This window comes from Beta vulgaris, chromosome 7 (genome assembly GCF_026745355.1).
Source record: "Beta vulgaris subsp. vulgaris cultivar EL10 chromosome 7, EL10.2, whole genome shotgun sequence".
NCBI lineage: Eukaryota > Viridiplantae > Streptophyta > Magnoliopsida > Caryophyllales > Amaranthaceae > Beta > Beta vulgaris.
In genome coordinates, this window is record NC_079208.1 from 16511738 (window position 1) to 16533909 (window position 22172).

General features: G+C 35.5%; 1 protein-coding gene across 1 annotated transcript; it reads left to right on the forward strand.

Annotated features, from left to right (window-relative positions):
* Nucleotides 1-571: 571 nt before the first annotated feature.
* LOC104898861 (peptidyl-prolyl cis-trans isomerase FKBP13, chloroplastic) lies at nucleotides 572-21757 on the forward strand. Its single transcript, XM_010685989.4, has 5 exons — nucleotides 572-1037; nucleotides 16918-17010; nucleotides 20679-20739; nucleotides 20845-20913; nucleotides 21472-21757. The coding sequence occupies exons 1-5, from the start codon at nucleotides 654-656 to the stop codon at nucleotides 21534-21536; spliced, it is 672 nt and encodes a 223-aa protein (XP_010684291.2). The 5' UTR covers nucleotides 572-653; the 3' UTR covers nucleotides 21537-21757.
* Nucleotides 21758-22172: the final 415 nt, after the last annotated feature.

A 22172-nucleotide genomic window follows, 5' to 3' on the forward strand; every position in this document is an offset into this window, starting at 1 on the left:
TGACGAGAATATTGGGTCAGACGGTCTGACCCAATACTTTCACTTTTATTAATATGTATTTTTTATAATTTCTATAAATACAAATTAAAGATATATGTCCTCAAAATTTTACATTGACATACTTGAAAAGTGTAAATGTGTAGATTAAAATGAAACGGAGGGAGTAAGTATTATGTTTAGAGCATGTTTGGTTCACTATTTTCAGGCTCCAAAAAACGTAATCAATTATCGATTCCTTTTCTTCATGTTTGGTTCAACCCCTCACCAAACCATTCCATTACTTGGTGGTAATGGACTCCTTCAATTTGCTACCCACCCCTTCCCCTCATGTAAAAAAATCCATTAGTTGGTGGTAATGGTTACCACTCCATTTTCATTCTATAGCATGAACCAAACACCTAATAACTATAACCATTTTCATTACTATACCTCTCCCTTATTTATTTCCATTTCCTTTCCATTCCATATCTTGAACTAAATGACCCTTTATTTTATAACGGAAATCTGTACTAGATTTTCATTATCTTAGTTGAGCCGACAATAAATGCCCACCATATAAAAAATCTCTTTGTCGATACTTTGATACTACTTTTTTATTTTTCTTCATCATTCCTCCTTCCCTTATCCTACTGTTGGAAAGATTGATTGATAAAATGAAGTCGTTGGCAGTTTCGGTTGGTTTCCCCAGCCCAAGGACGCAGTACCAGCAAGCCAACACATATTATCTGACACAAAAAAACCTCGAGAAAAAAGATAATGATCTACATTTATTAGCAGTTGGAGCCAAACACAACGATCTGATTGCCTCACATACATTACCTGCTTCGTCATTCCTCGAACACGCGACGCAGCTAGACGTGGTGGGAAGAAGAGATGTAATTAAGGGTGGAGCGTTTATTGGGATACTAGCTAGTATTCTTGTGTCATCGGAGTTTGCAGAGGCTTCTTGTGACTTTACTTCATCTCCTTCTGGTCTTGCTTTCTGTGACCAAATCGTTGGAACTGGTCCTCAGGCTTCTAAAGGCCAACTAATCAAGGTACCAATTTACTTTCAATTTATTCTTCTAAATCTTTTGTTCCACTTTTCATTTTTTATATGTGATCACTCAATATTATTTATCCATATCACAATATTTAAATAAAATACATACTTTTTAAAAATTTATAAAGCAAACAATAACGGACATTGAGCAATAAGATTGAGTAGCACTATCCTATTCTTTTGGATTTATTTTCAGTTTAGTTCAGTTAATTTCAATTTAGTTCAATTTAATTCAGTTAGTTTTATCTCACAATTTTCATTTTAATTCAGTTTATTTTCTCTCTTTTCAAAAGATTGGGATCGTAATGGACTAATGATACAAATAAGTGAGACATAAGATTATTTCTCATGGTATAAAGATGTCCTGTAACAAAATTACCATTAGCCTTATATGCACACAATGCGTGCCAAATTATGTGAAATTCTACATAAAAATTCAGTGAGTAACAATTTTTGAAAAGTTGAGGAGAAAGAAGATTATGGAAGGAATAATAGAAAGAAGCTTATTTAGGTGTTGTATGTTCTATTTAAAGGTTTACAAGGCTTGAATGAAGAACAAGATATGAAAAATATCAAGAACTTTTCATGTCGTGGTAAACAAACCATTGTTTTGAAAACGAGATTCGGTGCAAACGGGGTGCATTATTATAATCAACTATTTGTTCCCTAAGGTTTACACAACTCTCAACACACAATCGATCTCTTGGGTGTGAGATGCAATTATTAGAACTTATGCCCAAAAGAGATTAGAAAAGAAGAAGAGAGAGAAGGGAAGGATGTGTCTCACAAAATCAGAAAAATGAATCATATTTATAAGATTAGAGAAGGAGAAGAGCGTCCCAAAAGCAATCAAAGGACTGAAAGAAATCCAATGCTTATATCATTCCAACTAAACTCATGAAAATGAAGAATTGAAACTCCCATCATCAAGAGAAATAATGGAATAAAATAAAATATCATCATAAGGATGTAAACCATCCTTAACCACGTAATTGAAAAGGGGTGGTTACAAAAGAATCCAAGGAAATAATCAAAAACGCGGTAAATAACGTCTATGGGACTTTGCCCGAGCGGGCCCGAGACAAAAATCACAAAACTTCACAGAGGTCGCCCGACCGGACAAACTCCGCCCGAACGGGCACAAACAGCGACATCTCGATCCTATTGGGTGCCCCGTTTTTTCTCGTTTTTCCATCTTTACTTCCAACAATCCCCCACTAAAGATGAGAAAAAGATACAAAATGGGAGAAAGGAAATTTCAGGGCATAAGAGGAGATCAATACGTAACATCCTGTGTTACATTTAAGTAAATTGAAACCAAATGTTTAGTGAAGTGGTACAATGACTTACAAGCCCAAGGGTGGGACAATCCTTGAAACCTGTGAACTTTTTATCAAATAATGGAGTAACCTTGAAACTCTAAGATTTAAGTCCCCCCCCCCCCAAAACACATACACCACTCCAAAAATCTAGTAAACTTCGCAAAGTGAACTCAAGCCATGAGTTTACTTTAGTTTTCATGGAAGCTCTGGGAAACCGCCCAAGTTTTCATAGAAGATGGCGAATCTTCACACCCATATAGGTGAATCTCTTGTGCTTCTCAATAGCACAAAACATCTCTTACGATTCATTAAGAGTTTAAACAAGCTACAAAAATTACAACAGTGGATTTCTTAAATGCTTAGCTAGAGCATCTACCACGTAAGTATAGATCCATTAAGAATTCTCAACGAATTCATCCTACTACAAGCATTACAACACAAAATGCCATATGGATGCAAAATAAGTAATGCTAGTTATATACACTTCATGGGCTTGAGCCCCATTTCCCTCGACGAATCAAGAACATGGTTCCTGGCCAACCCCTTAGTCAAAGGATCCGCCAAATTAATTTCGGACCTTACATTGTTCAAAGCAATAACTCCTTTCTTGAGTATTTGTCTCATCGAACTATGTCTAAAGCGTATGTGCCGCTTCTTAACATTATAATTGCTATTGTTAGTTACACCAATTGCAGCTTAAGAATCACAATACAAAGATACCAGGGTCCCCCCACAATGGGATGTCGGCAAGAAGACTTAGTAGCCAATCCGCTTCTTAACCTGCAAACTCAAGAGCAATGAATTCAAATTTCATGGTGGAGCGAGCTAAACATTGTTGTTTTGAGTACTTCCATGATATAGCACCTCCACCCAACATAAACACATAACACTAGTAAAGATTACTTCATCATTATTGAATACCCAATTAGCATTTCAAAAACTTTCCAAGATATTAGGAAATCGATGAAAATGCAAACCAATTTTCATGTTGCCCTTAAGATACCTAAGCAACCGATAAAATGCATTCCAATGTTTGCTACTAGGATTATGAGTATAACAACTTAATCTACTTACCGTATAAATAATGTCGAGACGTGTGCAGTTCATCAAAAACATCACACTTCCTATTACCTTAGCATATTGCTCTTCAGACACACTAGTACCCTTGTTCTTCATGAGCTTTACACTTGCATCATATGGAGTCTTACAAGGCTCCACATCATAGCAATTGAACTTGTTCAAGATTTTCTCCACATAGGGAGATTGATTCATTTAGAAATCATCCTTGAGTTTGGTCAACCGGAAGCCAAGGATCACATCGGCTTTACCTAAGTTATTTGTTTCAAACTTAGTAGAGAGAAAATCTTTAGTGAAATTTACAACCTCAAGGCTAGTACCAATAATAAGCATGTCATCAACATAGAGACAAATAATAACACAAGAGAAATTAAACAATTTAGAATATACACAAGAGTATGAAGAATTAGTCATAAAACCATCACTCTTAAGAACACTATCAAACTTTTCATACAATTGCTTAGGAGCTTGTTTCAAACCATACAATGACTTTCTAAGCCTACACACCTTATGTTCTTGACCCTTAACTACAAAACTTTCCGTTTGATCATGTAGATCTCTTCATCAAGACCACTATTAAGAAAAACCATTTTAACATCCATTTGATGGACTACTAAATCATGGATTGCCGCTAAAGCAACCGAATTCCTAATGGTGGCAATCTTAGTCACGGGTGAGTAGGTATCAAAAAAAAGTATATTCCTTCTTTTTGAGTGAAACCTCTAATAACAGGTCTAGCCTTAAACTTATTAATAGAGCCACCAGGTTTCTTCTTTTTAGTAAAGATCCATTTACAACTTATGGGATTAGACCTTTTAGGCAAATCACATAAGTCCCAAGTATGATTATACATGATTGAATCTAAAACTGACATCTATAAATTTCATAGCTTCATTATAAGTCTTTAGGTCTTCTTCTAAAAGAAACATCTAATAACATTTTCACTTAAACAATTCACATCAATGTTCTCAACAAAAAAAGTAGTCAAGAAATCCGGTCCAAAGGTAGTCTCTACCCTAACCCTCTTACTATTCCTAGGTTGGACTTCTTTCACCACCAAAGGAGGAGGAGGAAGACTAGAAGTCGGCAAAGAAGCATCAAAGAACACATCAACACTTGACTCATTCATATGCAAAGATGATGATGATTATAAAGGGAAAGTATACTCAAAGAAAACTACATCTCTAGCTTCACAAATAGAATAATCACTCAAAAACATGAATCTATGTGCGGCACTATTATGAGCATAACCAATAAGCACATAATCAAAAGTTTTAGATCCAATAGTAGTTTTCTTAAAATCTGGAAAAGCAACATTAGCTAAGCACCTCCGCACTTTCAAAATACTCATGTTAGGTATATAACCTTTCCAAAGTTCATAAGGTGTTTTATCCAATTTCTTATTGGGCACTCTATTGAGTATATAACAAGCCATAGAACCGCCTCTCCTCACATGTTGTCGGATAATCCGAAACTTAAAAGCATTGCATTCATAGTTTCTTGGCAAATTTCCTCAGATACCCCCTGAGGTTTGGCGTAATTCCTAAATTACCTCCCACATTCGGGGAATTCCTCAGATACCCCTGAGGTTTGTGTTTGGGCTCAAGATACCCTTACTATGGACGGAACCCTAACACCGTTAGGTTTTCCCTCTCTCTCCCCAATTTTATCTATCCTCTCATTCCCCCACCCATTGCCAAACCCTCTCTCCCCTACTCCGGCGCCGGCGACCCTACACCTCCCTTCCCCATTCCCGATTTCCTCACCCTCGTCATTAGCGTCGGCTAGAATAGCAGAGCAGCAGCCTAGGGTGGTTTCGAGGGCGAGTTTAAGGATTTGGGGTGGCGTATCTGGGTAGGGAAGGGGAGGGGGTTGACTACGGTGGGAGACAGGGAAGGGGGACATTTTTTATAGAGGGAAAGGGGGAAGGGGGTGGTGTCGGCAGTGCTGCTGTTCTGGCCGGCGAAAGGACGGCTAGGGTGGGGTGTCGAGGGTGGGGAAAGGGAGAGGGTAGGGTCACCGAGGGTGCTGCTGTTCTGGCCGGCGAAGGGATGGGGTAGGGTCGCCGGGAGTGCTGTTGTTCTGGCGGCAAAGGAATAGGGTAGGGTTGCCGGCGCCGGAGTGGGTGATGGTCGTCGGCTGTTGGCCGCCGGCTGTGGGAGGGGTGTTGGCAATGGGTGGGGGAATGGGAGGAAAGAGAAAATTGGGGAGAGATAGAGGGAAAACTTAACGGCGTTAGGGTTTCGTCCATAGTAAGGGTATCTTGAGCTCAAACACAAACCTCGGGGGTATCTGAGGAATTCCCCAAATGTAGGGGGTAATTTGGGAATTACGTCAAACCTCAGGGTACATGAGAAAATTTCCTTAGTTGCTTTTAAAGATCTATTTTTCCTTTCGACAATATCATTTTGTTGTGTAGTGTAAATGGAGCTTAGCTCATGGATGATCCCATTAATTTCGAACAATTCTTTTAAAGACCATTTTCCATATTTACCATATTTATCTTTTCTAAACCTTTTAATTTTAAGATTAAGTTGATTTTCAACCTCGACTTTATACTTTAAAAATGCGCTTTCGGTTTCATCCTTAGTTTTCAAAAGGTAAACTTTAGTGAATCTTGAATCATCGACAAAAGTTATATAGAAATTTTTTCCTCCTTTACTAGAAGTGCAATTTTTAAAGTCCGCTAAATCCGAGTGAATCAAATCTAAAAATTTAGTACTTCTTGATACAACTTGCTTGAATGGTTTCTTAGTATGTTTGGCCTCACCACAAATAGGACATTTAGAGGCTGTCAATTTAGTCAAAGAAATTAAGTCCATGTTCTTTAGTTTTTTTCATGTAAGAAACATTTAAATGTCCTAATCAATTGTGCCAAACATCCATAGAAGTACTTTCATTATTATTCAAAACATTTATCACAAACGATTCTCCGCGAAGGTAACCTTTCCCAACAAAGTCTCCATTCTTAGTGATAACAATCTTGTCTGCCTCAAAGATAAGCTTTAAACCGCCTTTATTGAGAAGGGCACCCGAAACAAGATTCATCATAAGGGAAGGAACATGCAAGACATTATTTAAAAACAAAGTTTTTCTGGAAGTGAGTTTAAGGTGGACCTTCTCTTTGCCAAGAACTCCCGCGGTGCTACTATTTTCCATGTAACATGGTCTCCATCGGTAGCATCTTCAAAGTCCGTTATCAGAGCCTTGTTAGCACAAATATGCCTTGATTCTCCCGTGTCGAACATCGATAGTCATTCCATGAAGGTGGAAATTTCTCCAAAAGCACATTAGTTTGAAGAGTTTCACACATTCTCATTCCTTCACCTAGGATATTGGTGACGATGCTCTCATAGTCATGAGCTTGATCCATTATTGATTTGTCATCCGTCATCTTGAAGTTAATCCACTTACCAACAACGTATTTTTTTTCTTACCGGCATCATCGGCTCCATACTTCTTTTGCAAAGTGTCCCAAATGGACATGCTTGATCGATTAGTGATAAGGAGATCAAACAAAATTTCACTCACATTATGGAGAATATGAGCCCAAACAAGTTTGTTGTCTTTCTCCTTCTTGGTCAATGCATTGGCCGCTTTCTTGAGATCTTCTGTCGAAAGGGAGGGATACGGGCTACTAAATCGTTTGCTTTAATTGCTTCATCACATCCTCATAGAGGACATAATCTATTTCAAGTTGCTCGAAATATATCAATAATTTTTTACCATCTCTTGTAATTCTTGCCATCAAGAGGCTCCAACTTAGAGATGTCGGGAGGATTCTTGTTCAACATTAGATTAGCCAAAACCATCGACTTAATCATCTCATTTTCAAGTTGTTGTATTTAAAGGTTTTCAAAGCTAGAATGAAGAACAAGAAAAAATATTAGAAGTTGTTGTGCCATGGTAAACAAACCACTGCCTTGGAACCGGGGTGCACTATTGTAATCATCGATTCATTACCTAAGGTTTACACAACTCTCAACACAGAATGACACTCTTGGGTATGAGATGTAGTCAATAGAACTTATGCCCAAAAGAGATTAAGAAAAGAAGAAGAGAGAGAATGGAAGGATGTGTCTAACAAAATCAGAAATGAATCAAATTTATAAGATTAGAGAAAGAGAAAAACATCCCTAAAGCAATCAAACGACTTCAAGGAATCCAATGATAAAATTTATTGAAATTGAAAATTGAAACCCTCATCATCAAAAAGAAATAATGGAATAAAATAAATTAACATAATAAGGATGTAAACCATCCTTAACCACGTAATTAAAGGGGGGTTACAAAAGCATTCAAGGAAATAACAAAAAACCTAAGAAATAACGTCTCTGGGCCTTCGCTCGATCGGGTCGGGTGAGTCCCGCCCGATCAGGTCCGAGACAAAAATCACAATACCTTACACGGGTTGCCCAACCAAGCGAACCCCGCCCGAACGGGCAAAAATAGTGACCGCCCGATCCCCACACGATTCCATCGGGCTCCCCGTTATTTTCCATTTTTGCATCTTTACTTCCAACATTTTCTATTTTTAAAGTAAAAAATAGAATGTTGTTTGCAACAGTCAATCAGGTTGAGGGAGTTGTGTCATTAGAGTTTTTTTTAAATGAAGTTGATAATGTTCATTTTTATGTGGTATTGGGTTTAATTTTATTTTTTTAATTTTTTCGTATAGTTGAGCTGTTGTTTTCTTACGGATGTTTGGTGTTCCTCTCCTCTTCCCTTGTAAAATTAGAAATAAGTCTTATATGGAATTTGATGATTTATAGCATGTGATTTAGTTTATTTTATTCTTTCTAAAAGCTCATTTCTTTAGTTTATATGATTTACCAATTCTAACACTAAAATTATGCACATGTATTTGATATCAAGTTGATTTCAAATAAATATATTTATATATCATCCAATGTATGAAATATTAGCACATGGAGTAATAGTTATCACACAAAAAATATAAAAATATAAAATTTTCATATATTTCATTTACAATAGGTTCCTTTCTCTGTTTAATAATGATTTAGCTATGAATATGATTGATTACAATAGATTACTTTCTTGTTTGACACTTTCTCTCTATTTTTAGTGGTGGTTTGGTATACATGAAATATAGGCAATGAAAATTCTCATTATATTTTCATTTGGGTTGTTTGGTTGACAAGAAGTGTGGAAATGGAGGCAATGAAAATTCTTGTGATATTGAAATTCCCACAAAATGTAGGAATTTATTCAACCAACCCTCTTGGTCATTCAAAAATTCTCACATCAATTCATGGGAAGTCTAAATTCGTTGATGTCAACCAAACACATTAAGGAAAATAACTTCCTAGGAAATGAAACTTCTCATGAGAAATAAATTTTCATGAATACCAAACAACCACTTATATCTTACCCACTTAAAATCTTGACACAATTCACAACTAGGTAGAATCTTCTGAATTCTTCTTAATATATAAGAAAAAAAAATATAGTCATGTGGGATTTTGTTTGATTCTCTCGATGAGTACTTTATTAAAAGTAAATTGTTAAATTTTTCACTAATATGCAATGAAAGATATTTGACTTTAAAGAAGTACATTGGCATGGTCCATGCTCTCCTCCTCTCCAATTTTATTTTTAGGGTTTCTAATTTTCTATGCTTTCTAGGTTGAAAATAGTTTAATTTCTGGAGATATTAGACTTTTTTCGACCCTTTTACGTTCGCTTTTAGTTTATTGTCTTTTATAATGCTTTCTTTTGTTTTGATATCTCCACTTGTGAGAGTTTTTCTCTCCTTTTATGGCAGGTTGTTTTTCATCTTTGTATGAGTTTTTTTCTTTTCATGTTGTCAATAATTTGAAACATGATATGAATTTATGAGGGTTTAGGTTTTTACACAACTTTATCTTTGAAACAGTTATATCATAGAATTAGATTGTAAAAAGTCTCCACGTGGAAAGATGCAAAGTTATCGAAATACACTTCTTTTTTTTTGATAATTCGCAGTTTTATTCATTCATTCAAAGTACAATGGTGATGGCCTCTACTCAAAACGGGGTATCCCCCCACTAGGTGGGCGGCATTTTCATAGTGCTTAAGCACACCCCATAGAGAGGAGTCCATCCCCATTCAAAAAATTACAACCTATTATCCAATTCAAGGAGCTTGTTACATCATACGTTTAGAATCATGGAAATATAGGCTATCATGCCTCAAGATTAAAGAAAATTACAAGCATTTCAATTAATTCCCCATTAGCTCAACTGCATGTTGCATCTTCCAGTTTTACTCCATCATGCTACAGCTGCCATATTTGCATCTTCAGGGTATTCTTTGGATCTCAGTTTGCGCATCCATGCTTATAACCACGCTATGAATTCAGATTGCCTATGCAGGCCTTGTTTGGCTAGAGAATCAGCCACAAAGTTTGCGTTACGGCCCCTGTGAATAATCTTGATATTGAGATTCTTTGATCTTGCGTTTCTTATGAAATTGAGGTGGAAGCTTAAGTTCCAAGGCCCCCCAGCATCACTATTACTCCATAGTACAGCATTTGATGAATCAAATTCTAGGATTATTTTGCTGCTTTTGTAGATGTTGCTTGACAGTGTAATCTTGATTACGCGATGAATGGCCAATATCTCTGCACTGTTGATTTCCATAGACGGAATGGGAGACGAGAAGAGACATAAGAAAATCCCTTTGAAATTTCGCAAGACACCTCCAATAGCTGACCTTGAATCAAGCGGATTTACAGATGCATCCACATTCCACTTTATGCAATCTATGTCAGGAGGGCACCATGATATTGGAATCTGATTCGAGGCATGCGAGAGTGCATTTTTTTCTCTGCCATTCCATAACAGACATTCCGGATTGCGCGAAATGTCTGTTGGAGAGTATGGAAAGTCATCTGGCCAACTCGATATCCACCATCCGAGCCTGAGCAGGATCAATTCTTTCAGATTCTTTAAAGATGATGACGAGCTTCCAAATATACGGAGGTTTCTCTCTTTCCAGATGGTCCATACCATGATGAAGAAAATGGCAGTCCACACCTTTTTAAAGAAAGGTGGTTTCTTTGCGCAACACCATTGATCAAAAGCATCTCTCAACGTGCACGGAAAAACCCATTTAATATCCCATAAATCCATCCACCAATTCCACAATTGGTATGAGATGCTACAGTGAAGCATAAGATGGTCACAAGATTCAGATTCAGAGTCACATAGGGGACATTTATCACAATCTGGTGGTATTATACCAATTCGCGCAAGTTTGCTCCTTTTGTTAATTTTTCCCATCAAAGCAATCCAGACAAAAACCTCTATTCTGTGAGGAACCAATCCTTTCCACACACCTTTCACTGCATCATGATGAGAGGGAGGACGAAGTTTGTCAAGTTCAAGGGTAAATGACCTAGTTGAGAAATTACCTGATTTCGAGTGTGACCAAATAAATTTGTCACGGGTTTTTAGCGCAGGGAAGACCTGCTGCAGCATCTCATCGAGGCATGCTTTTTCAATTTGATCTTGTGGACGGAGTTGGCGATTCCATGAGAAACTCCACATCCAGTTGAAACCGTCCCAAAATCCTTGGGAAGCAACTGACGCCATTGGAGTTGTTGTGATAGAGAATAATCTAGGCAGGGTGTATTTTAACGGTTGAGATGCAATCCAAGGGTCGTGCCAGAATTAGGTATTATCACCCACTCCTATGATTTTCCGCATACCATTTATAGCAATATGTGAAGCCTCAGAATTCTTGAATATTGCAGCACATATATTCTTCCATGGTCCACTTTGAGATGTGGAGGCCAATTCACGGATTGATGTGTTAGGTTGGTATTTGTATTTTGCGCGCACCACTATGCTCCAGAAGGATGATGGATCTTGAAAAAATTTCCATATCCATTTGAAAAGCATTGCCAAGTTTCTATGCATGATATTACCTATGTTAAGCCCTCCCAAAGCTTTTGGTAATTGAACAATATTCCAAGCAACAAGAGGAATTGATTTTTTTTCCAATGAACCGCACCAAAGAAAAGCTCTCATAAGCTTGTTGATTTTTTCTATAACTCCTTTTGGCATGGTAAAGAGAGACATGTAGTATAGTGGAAGACTTGCTAGGGATGATTTGATTAGAGTGATTCTTCCACCTATTGAGAGCATCCTCCCTTTCCAAGTTGCAAGCCTCTTCGACAATTTTTCAAGTATCGGGTCCCAAGCTTGAATACGGGATGGGTTGCCTCCAATGGGAAGGCCAAGATAAGTGAATGGGATGCACCCAACTTTGCAAAGTAATGTCTTTGCAGCTTCATCAAGCCAAGATTTCGAAGTGTTTATCCCAATTAGTGAACTCTTATGAAAGTTCACTTGAAGTCCCGACGCCAGATGAAATAGAATGAGAACACATTTGATGTGTTTCAAGGATTCAATGTTAGCATCACTGAAGATGAGGGTATCGTCTGCATATTGAAGATGAGTGACTTTGAGTCCATTTTTACACACTTCAACTCCACTCCATAAGCCCATGCTTGAGGCCTTTAGAATTAGTTGATCAAGGGCTTCGGCTATGAACATAAATAGAAAAGGTGATAACGGATCACCTTGGCGAAGACCTCTCTGGAGTTTGAAAGGGGGACTAGGAGAACCATTGACCAAGATGGATGCGGAAGCCGATGACACACACTCTAACACCCAATCACACCATTGTGGTGGGAATTCCATTTGCTTGAGGATCCACATGAGGAAGCTCCAAGATACACTATCATAGGCTTTATGAAAGTCTAGTTTTAAAAGGGTGGCATCAATTCCCCTTTTTTCCATGAATCAATGACTTCACTTGCAACAAGACCCCCATCAAGAATTTGACGCCCTTCTATGTATGAAGTTTGAAGGGGGCCAATTAGTGAGCTCATCACTTTTTGAAGTCTCTTTGCCATCAACTTTGCTATGATTTTATATATACACCCCACCATGCTAATGGGGCGATATTCTTTGAAGCTTGAAGGATTAGGAACCTTCGGGATTAAGGCAATGAAAGTTGTGTTGCATCCTCTTGGAAGCTACGATGAAGCCCAAAATTCACGAACCATCTCATATATGTCGTGCTTTATAATTTCCCAAGCGTTCTTGATGAATTTGAAATTAGATCCATCTGGCCCAGGGGCTTTGTCTGGGCTGCAAGAAGCTACTGCATTATCAATTTCTTCATTGGAGAATGGAAGTGTGAGATTGGAGGCTTGTTCTTGTGTCAGCTTGTTAAAATTGAGACCCTCAAACACGGGCCTGCACTGGAAGTCTTCTTTAAATATCTTTTTAAAAAACCGGGAGGCTTCATTTTTTATTTGAGATGGATCTTCGGATTTCACACCATCAATTTCCATGGTAGTAATCGAATTCTTTCGTTTCTTGTTTGATGCAATAGCATGGAAAAACTTTGTATTGCGATCACCTTCCTTGAGCCATGTTAATCGTGAATTTTGAGCCCAATAGAGTTCCTTCCTTTTGATCCAAGTCCAAAGGTCGGACTGGGCCTTCTTGCGGTTTTCCAATTCTGAGTCAGTGAGAGATCTTTGATTGCTAAGATTGTCGAAATCTTGAATTTCATTCTCCAGGTTTTTTATATTTGTGTCAATGTTGCCATATTCATTGTGATTCCACGATCTCAGTTTGTGCTTCACTTCACGAAGCTTTGCAATTGTGGGCAGATTTTTCGCTTCTTGCCATGCTTGCTTTACAATCTTCAGGCAATTCGGATCACTTAACCAATCATTTTGGAACCAGAAAGGCTTCGGTCCCCAATTCTTCAAGTCAGAGTGAACTAATAAAGGGCAGTGATCTGATAGCCCTCTTTGAAGAAGCGAAACTTTTATTGAAGGTAGATATGAGATCCATTCAGGATTTACAAGAAGTCTATCAAGGATGCTTTTGGAATTTCCCCTGAACCATGTGTATCCACCACTGGAGGATAGGGATGGAAATGGATCGGATTCGGGGCGGGTGGAACATCACCCGCATCCACCACCCGCAATTGTTTACTCCACCCGCATCCATCCATCCGTCATCCATCGGGTGAAACGGGTGGATCGGGTGCTAAACGGGTGATGATATTTAGTATATTTTTAAATGAAATTAGTGACATAATATTAAATAATTATATCAAAAACATAAAATATAAGTAATTTACATGTAAAATTTAATAATTGGGTAATGAGTTGGATGTTAAGCGGGTGATGGATCGGGTGACGGATGAAAAAATTCTCACCCACCACCCACTTTCCATCCATTTAAATTCGGGTTTTCATCCATTTAAAATACCGGGTTAAGCGGGTGATGGATCATCCATCACCCATTTCCATCCTTACTGGAGGATGGTATTTCAAGAAGATGCAAATCCTGCATAAAAGATTTGAAATCGTTAGATCCACCTTGAGAAAAAACATGACTTCCTCTTTCATTAGAGTTGAGTACTTCATTGAAATCCCCGATGATTAGGCAGGGAAGAGGATTGGTTTGTTGGAAGTTTTTGATCTCTCTCCAAACATTTGCCCTTAGAGCAATATCACAGGGGTTATATATGTTTATGAGCGTGCCTTCAAACTTTGTATCCTGAAATTGACCACTTATTGCGATCCAGTGTTGATTAATATTGCTGGATTTGATGACGAAGTTGGATTTCTTCCATAAGGATAGCAATCCCCCTGAGTTTCCAATGGATGGAGAAAAAATCCATTCTGCCTCGTTTGATTTCCAGCATGTTCGTATTGTTTTTTCATTGATTTGACTCATTTTTGTTTCCTGTATGAACACAAAAATTGGGTTGTGAGAGGTTATAAGTTTCCTTAGAGAAACTCTTTTTGGCCTTGCTGTCAGCCCACGTATATTCCAGGACACTATTGACATTGATATTGCTAATTTGAGATGAGAGACAGACTGTCTTTTTTCAGGGAAGGTTTGATTCCCATTGGTGTTTTTGAGAAACTAGTACATTTCCAACTCTTTTTCTGAGCTCTGAGAGAGAACCATTGAAGATTAATCCCATTTTGGATGTCATTGTGATTACATCATCCACACATATGGCATTTGGTAATTGATGGCTGGTGATCATTGGTGATTCTGCTTGCTTGTGATAGGCAGAGGCTTTTAGCTTCTTCTTTTTTTCCATTTTTTTTCTTTCTTTTTTTCTCCCTGCTAACTTTTTCTGGGGTGGGTATGGTATCCTCAAAACCTGGAGGAAAGAGGGGCCCCGATACTGATGTGGATCCTAGGTTTGACTCAGTTGATGATGATTTTGGATTTTTTGATTTGAGAAGTGGGCCAAATTTGTTAGCCAAAGGGACAGGTGATAGCTGATGATTTTTTTGTAATGATTTGGTATGAGATGGGCTGGTTTTGATTGGGCTTTTGTGTGCGTTTTTGTCAGGGCTTTTGATTTGTTGAAATGGATATTTGTCAGGTGATGTGATGTTTATGTTTGGTGACATATGGAAGGGTGAGGTCATCATTTTGGCTTCTGGTTTGTTTGGTTGGCTTGATTGTTTTTGGTTATTAATGAAAACTTTGGGAGGGGAATCCAATAACGTCAGTGCATTAAATGATTTATTGGGGCTGTCGCATGAAGTCGATTGATTCATTGCATGACTGTTCATCTTTTCCGTCCCATCTTTCAACATGTTATCATCTGATTTCTGACTTTTGATCTCCTTTTGCCCAGAAAGTTCGAATTTATCAGATGGATACATACCTGGAACAGATTGACTAGGATTTGATTGATGGTTTTTTTGTGTATTTTCTTTCTCCTCACTGATTGCGTCTGACTTTTGCAGCCAAGATTGCTTCTTTTCAGATATAAAAATGGGATAATTTTTTTCTTCAATCTCCAGCTTTATTGTGCAATTGATGTCAAAGAGGCAATCTGTCTGAACCAATACATGTGCACTATCATACTCCTTGTAGTTGACCGATATCACACGTCCAAAAATGCATCCTATGTCATAGAAATTTTTGTATCCCCAAGCTATTAGTGGGACACCATGAATGTTAAGCCATGACTCTCTCCACAATGCTGCACTCTGACTATTCACATTCCTTATGGCTATGAACCATCTTTCAAGCCATTTACTTTCTACCATTGAGTTCTTATCTTCTATTGAGCCAAAGATAATGAGATGTTGCTGGCCTCCCATTGTTTTAACTTGCAAGCAATTAACTCCTTCTGACAATATATGGTCCATGATGGATTCTGATGATTGTGGGTTTTCTGTGATTGCAATGGCACTTCTTTCAAGCATTTCAGAGTTTTCCTCGCATCTTTCTCCTTTTATTGCCGCAGCGAACTCACTATCTACTTCCAGTGGTCTTAGTGAGTTTCTAATTCTCTCTGTGTCTTCTCCAAGGGTTCTTGAGCTCATTATTCTATGTTTGGTTGGGTTTGGTGTGGTTAATTTTGTTTGATGGATGGCTTTTTCTTGTTTTTTCCATCCATTATTGGTATGTAATGGTGTTGCAGCTTCTTTGTATGATCTTTGATCTCGCGTTTTTGTCATCTGGTATCTGGGTTTTGGCTGAGTGTTTTGTGGAGGCTGTTTTGTGACGGGTGCATGGTTTGGGGGGATTTGTGGTATTGGTTTGTCATATTTGGCTGGAAAGACTGTGAGATTGAAGCCCCTTAGAGCTCTACCATGTTCATCTCTAATGGCGGTTTGTAGTGATTGTGGATAACGAAACTGGACAAAAGCAAAGATGTGGGTTGAGTGTTTCTGCTGAGTTGCGATAAAGATGTTTGCAATGGCACCATGAGTTCGAAATATTTGTGCAATTTCAGATATGGTGGTTGATGGGGGTAGGTGATTTATGAAGCAGGTTTTTGAGGCTTGGGCATGAGAGGGTTTGGATTTTCGGCGATGAACAACGTTCCATTGGTTTTCTGATTCGTCTCTCTCTCTAGGATTTCTCTCTTTCTCTCTCATCTCTCTAGGGGTTTTTTGACAGCAATTTATCGAAATACACTTTTTACATCAAGTTTGAAGCATTGGAGTTTGAACTGTGCTCGAGTATACTTAAAATTAATCATTCCATTGTGAAAATTGTTGTGATTTGCTAAATTTATTTTTCAGATCTTAATTATCATTGTATTTGACGTATAACTTATTATTAATGATATACTTCTTCTAGTAAAAAAAAGAATTATATTGACAAGTGTGCAAAGTTAAAGTAGGTAAAATATGAAAATAGGGACGGGGTGATTCATATCTTCAATTATAATGATTGATTTAGATTAATTTGATTACTTTTCCAAAAAAAAAAAAATTAATGAGATTACTTCCTTAATTTAAGATAATATAATCATTTTTCTTTTTACATCTATTTTTTTCATGGTGTGATGATTAATAACCACAAGCTGACATGTGTTATTTGTAGTTTTAGCTGCTTGTGTTTTAGTAAAAGCTATTGATTGATTGATGATTTTTTAATATAAATAATAATTCTACAGGCTCATTACACAGGAAAATTAGAAAATGGGAAGGTCTTCGATAGCAGCTACAATCGTGGAAAGCCTTTGACATTTCGCGTTGGTGCCCAGGAAGTAAGTTTTAGTTACACGTATATACATGTTTAATGTTGAATTCGACCATAGATATAAACGATTACTTTAGCGGTCTATTCAATTTACTTTCATAAAAATTTGTACAGATAAGGCAATATAAATTTAGATGACATAAATTCATATAAGTCAAAATATGTTGAGTAGAACAGCCCCTTAATACGAGTTCATTCATCATACATCCATGTATATCTTGTGCATGGTACATCCAATACTAATTTGTACTAATTTGAAACTCTCGCTTTGAGTATGTTTTGCTCATTTACATGATTTCAAATGAGTTATGAGCAAAAATAATAGACTTGGGTATATCATGCTTAATGTACATTCGGGTATATGATAAAATTTGTATCCTCAATACTTCTAAAGCAATTACTCATATATATATATATATATATATATATATATATATATATATATATATTATATTATATATTATATATATATCAAGATCACATGAGAATATTCCTTACATGAGAAATGAGAATGAATCTCAACCACACGATTGGATTAGCGTAACAACACTTGTTCGTAGAGTTATACCTCCCTAAAAAAAATTTGAGCCCAAAAAAAAAAATTTTTGAATTTTTTTTTCTAATATTCATTTTTTTTCGAATTACATCACTCTTTCATTAGAGTTACATCACTTATTCATAAAAGTTATATCGCGTAAACTTCATTCTTATTTCTCATGTAAATATGCATTCTCATATGAACTCACTTCTATACATATAGGTTTAAGTTCATATGAGAACCACCCTTATGGTGAGAACCGCTCATTTTTCCTCACTTAACGAAGATTTTGATCATTTCAAAATGGTTTTTTTTCTCATTTTATGTTTTACTAATTTTATGTTTTTGCTCATTGAACATTTTTATGCTCATTTTGCAACGTTTTTGCTCATTTTACGTTTTACACATTTTACATTTTTTCTCATTTAACTTTTTTATGCTCATCTTATTTTTTTCTCCTTTTACATTTTTGTTCATTTTACGTTTTTGATAATCTAATGTTTTCTACTCATTTTATACTTTGTTCGTTTTTTTAACTTTTTTTTGCTCATTTTAGGACGGAAGTTTTTCCTCATTTTAGGTGGTTCTCACGGTTCTTACCATAAGAGGGTTCTCACTAGAATCCAACCCTATATATATATATATATATATTATATATATATATATATTATATTATATATATATATATATATATATATATTATATATATATAGATATATATATATATATAGAAGTGAGTTCATATGAGAATGCAAACTTACATGAGAAATGAGAATGATATTGACGCGCTATAATCTTATGAATAATGATGTAACTCTAATGAAAGAGTGATATAACTCAAAAAAAAAGAATATTAGAAAAACAAAATTCAAAATTTGAATTTTTTTTTTGGCTCTAAATTTTTTAGGTGGGTATAACTCTATATGAACAAGTATTGTAACTCTAATTCAATCATTGTGGTTGAGATTTATTCTCATTTCTCATGTAAGGAGCATTCTCATGTGATCTTGCCCATATATATATAATATATATATATAATTATAATATCATATATATATATATATATATATATATATATATAAGACGGAGAGGCTTCAATCACAAGGTGAACAAGAAAAAAAAGCCCTTTTTCGACCTTTCAATGACGGGTTGCTCACACGCAACGCTTAATAGTGCATCATGATTTCTTTTTCGAATCGTAGTATATAAGATTCGACTTCATAAGTGATACTTGATGTTATCTTTTTTGAAAAAAACATATTAATAAATGAAAGATATAATTACTCGGAATGTAGCCCGAACCTAAAATTTAGTTATGTATTAAAAAAACATCATCTATTATATGGATACTAGCCTTTTGTGCTCGCGATGCGTGCGATGATATTTCTAGGCCTAATACTAAGTTGTAAACAAACTGAAAATGCAAGTTAGTATTTAAGTTCACCTCCATTTTGTGAATAAGATTCTTTCATGTTCTTTTTATGTTATTCATTATTGTGATCTTTAATAGTTTTTTTGTTTCTCAAGTCTTATATGCGCATGTTCTTTTATAATCAGTATGATGTTCTTTACTAAATATCGTCATGTTCTTTTTTTTGGTTTTATTCATTTTGTAATCTATATATAGTTTTTGATATGGATTTTAGTAATTTCTCTATGATCTCAAAATTGTAACCGAAAAGTATAAGACAATTTCAGTTTTTTTTTACCTTGTCTAACTTCTATATTCTGATTTCACAAATTGATATTTAAAAATTTTTGTCATTTTAATTTTTCTCCTTTTCTAAATGTTCACACTGAGTTTCAATTATCTTTGAAATGAAATTTTAAAATTTTCATACATAGTCCAATTTTGCATGAAATGGTCATTTTAATTTTTCTCCTTTTCTAAATTTTAGCACTTTGAGTTTCAATTATATTTGAAATGAAATTTTAAGTTTTTCATACACAATCTGATTTCGCATAAAATAGTCATTTTTTTATTTTTCTCCTTTTTTAAATTTTAACACTTTGAGAATTATAGGTGAAATGATATTTTAAATTTTTCATACACAATCTGATTTCGCAAATTTATGTAAATTTTTTTTTTCTGAAAATGGATTTTTGCAAAAGTTGTTCGAAAAAAGGTTTGATATTGTTTTGTTTTTCAAAATTTATTTCTGGACATGGATATTTTGCAAAAGTTTTGGGCAAAAATTTATATTGGAATTTTAAAAAGAACTAAATTTGTAACTTTTTTCGTCAGTGTCATAAATGAATCAAATTTCATACACATCTTGTTTTCAGATTTTATATGAAAATGAATCAAATTTAAGTCTAATAATATAAAAGTCTTTTTCAACTAATTCCTATTATCTCCATTTTGTCAACTACATAACAGTCGACTAATGTGAAATAACTTTGAAAATTAAAAGAATTATGTACCTGTTTGAAAGTTCGCAAATCACCGATGGACGAATGTGTGATATCACTGTCAAAATCTTATGTTTTTCTCAAATTTGTGTTTATAAGTAATTTTTGTGAGTATGTAATTGTGAATGGTTATTGAGAACAATGATTTGTAAGTGAATTTTGTGAATGTTTTTTTATGTATTGACGTCCTAGTATATTACTTTTAGTTTGTAAGTTAATTTTTATTTTTGTAAAGTATCCTGATCATTGAGTGATTTGCATGATTTTTATAACGTGATTTTCTCAATTCTATCAGTGATTTGTAAAGTTTCCTCATATAAGTGATTTCTGAGTGATTTTTGAAATTAATTTCCGGTGGCTTTGTTTGACCCCATTTTGATATTGAAATTCCTTTTGTAATTTAGAAAGGGAAGGGGGACAAAATAGTCAGTTCAAAAGAGGACACCATTGCTCCCCTTCCCTTATGTAATAGAGATTATTGCTGGTTTCAACCCGAATTTAAATCTTTTGTTATTCTTTTATTTGTATCTCTTGAGAGAAGGATACTAACTCCTTATTGTTCGTCCAAAAGTAAACAAATTCGCATATAAATTAAAGGAAGCATCTAGGGAGAGACATAATTGTTGGTCAATAACCTCACTTCTTTGTGGAATATAAAAGATAGTGATAGTTATGGGGACTAATTATTATGTTGTAGTTGTTAACTAATCTTAAACATCTTGAAGGTTATCAAAGGTTGGGACGAAGGTATCTTGGGAAGTGAAGGAGTCCCTCCTATGCTTGCTGGTATTATCAAACATAAATTTTACCTTTTGTTGTAGCAAAAATTGTCACTATCATCTTCATAGGACTTTGTAAATATTCTTTTAATTATTGTGATACTAAACATAGGGGGGAAAAGAACACTGAGAATTCCTCCAGAGCTCGGATACGGAATGAGAGGAGCTGGTTGCAAAGGAGGTATAGAGCTATATTTCTATTGAGAATTATTTGAATTTTTTCTTTGAATAATGCAAAAGTGGGTTTTAATTCCCAAAATATGCCAAAAAAAATAAAATTCTCTGCGTACCGTCTACGTAGGACGGCACGCGAGAAACTGATTTTTTTTTTGTTTTTGCCCACGAAAACCGCTACTCTGAATAGCGGTTTACCTGGGCAAAATGTTGCAAGCACATATCAAACTCTGGAGTTGGGGATTTTTTCAGTAAACCGCTACTTGATTAATGAACCGCTACTTGAAGTAGCGATTTACACAACACACACAAAAAAATATATATTTTTTTTTTTTGGTAAACCGCTACTTCAAGTAGCGGTTTTAATTAAGTTGAAAAAAAAAAGTAAGTTTCTCGCGTGCCGTCCTACGTGGACAGTACGTAGGGAATTTTTTTTTTGGATATATTTTGGGAATTAAAACCCACTTTTGCATTATTCAAGGAAAAAATTCAGAATTATTTACATTCTTTTGACTATTTTTTCAAGTAATTGGATAATTTTTAATAAAATATCTCATATCTATAGGTACATGTATTATCCCTCCAAATTCAGTGCTTCTTTTTGAAGTGGAGTTCTTGGGGAAAGTTTGAGAATTGAGCAGTGATGACGGCCTACAATGTGGAATTATTTCGAAGTAGTTGTACAACTTTCCTTATAAAAAATACTAGTTACAAGCTTCATCTAAATATATAGATAAATATGTTACGTGTTCTTATATTTCTTCGTATGTTATGCACTTATGCCTGATAATGAGGAAAAGCTACTATATGCGAAATCTAGAGAAATATGGAACTAGTAAATTATACTGTCATTACAGTCCTACTTTTAGCATTGTTTGGTTGAAACCGTGAAAAGTGAATGAATAACACAAGATAGTCTAATTATTAATGATCCTACCCAACACGGCACAAATGTAGGATAAATGACTTATTTTCTTAACAACCTGCAAGTTAAAAGTGAAACATGTACAGGGAATACAAAAATGAATAGATAAATAACAATTATATGAGGTGAAAGTATTGGGTCAGACCGTCTGATCATAAGTTATGGTCAGATCAGCCCAACTCAATACTAAAATTAAAAACAACAGGATGGCATAGTTCGACGGATTGAAGTTCAAAAATGTTTAGCAACTACAACCCTTTACATTTTCATGTATCAGATTATTAGACTCAAATCCAGTGGTTTCCTGTATATAATGAATTGAAATCCCAATAGCTCATTGT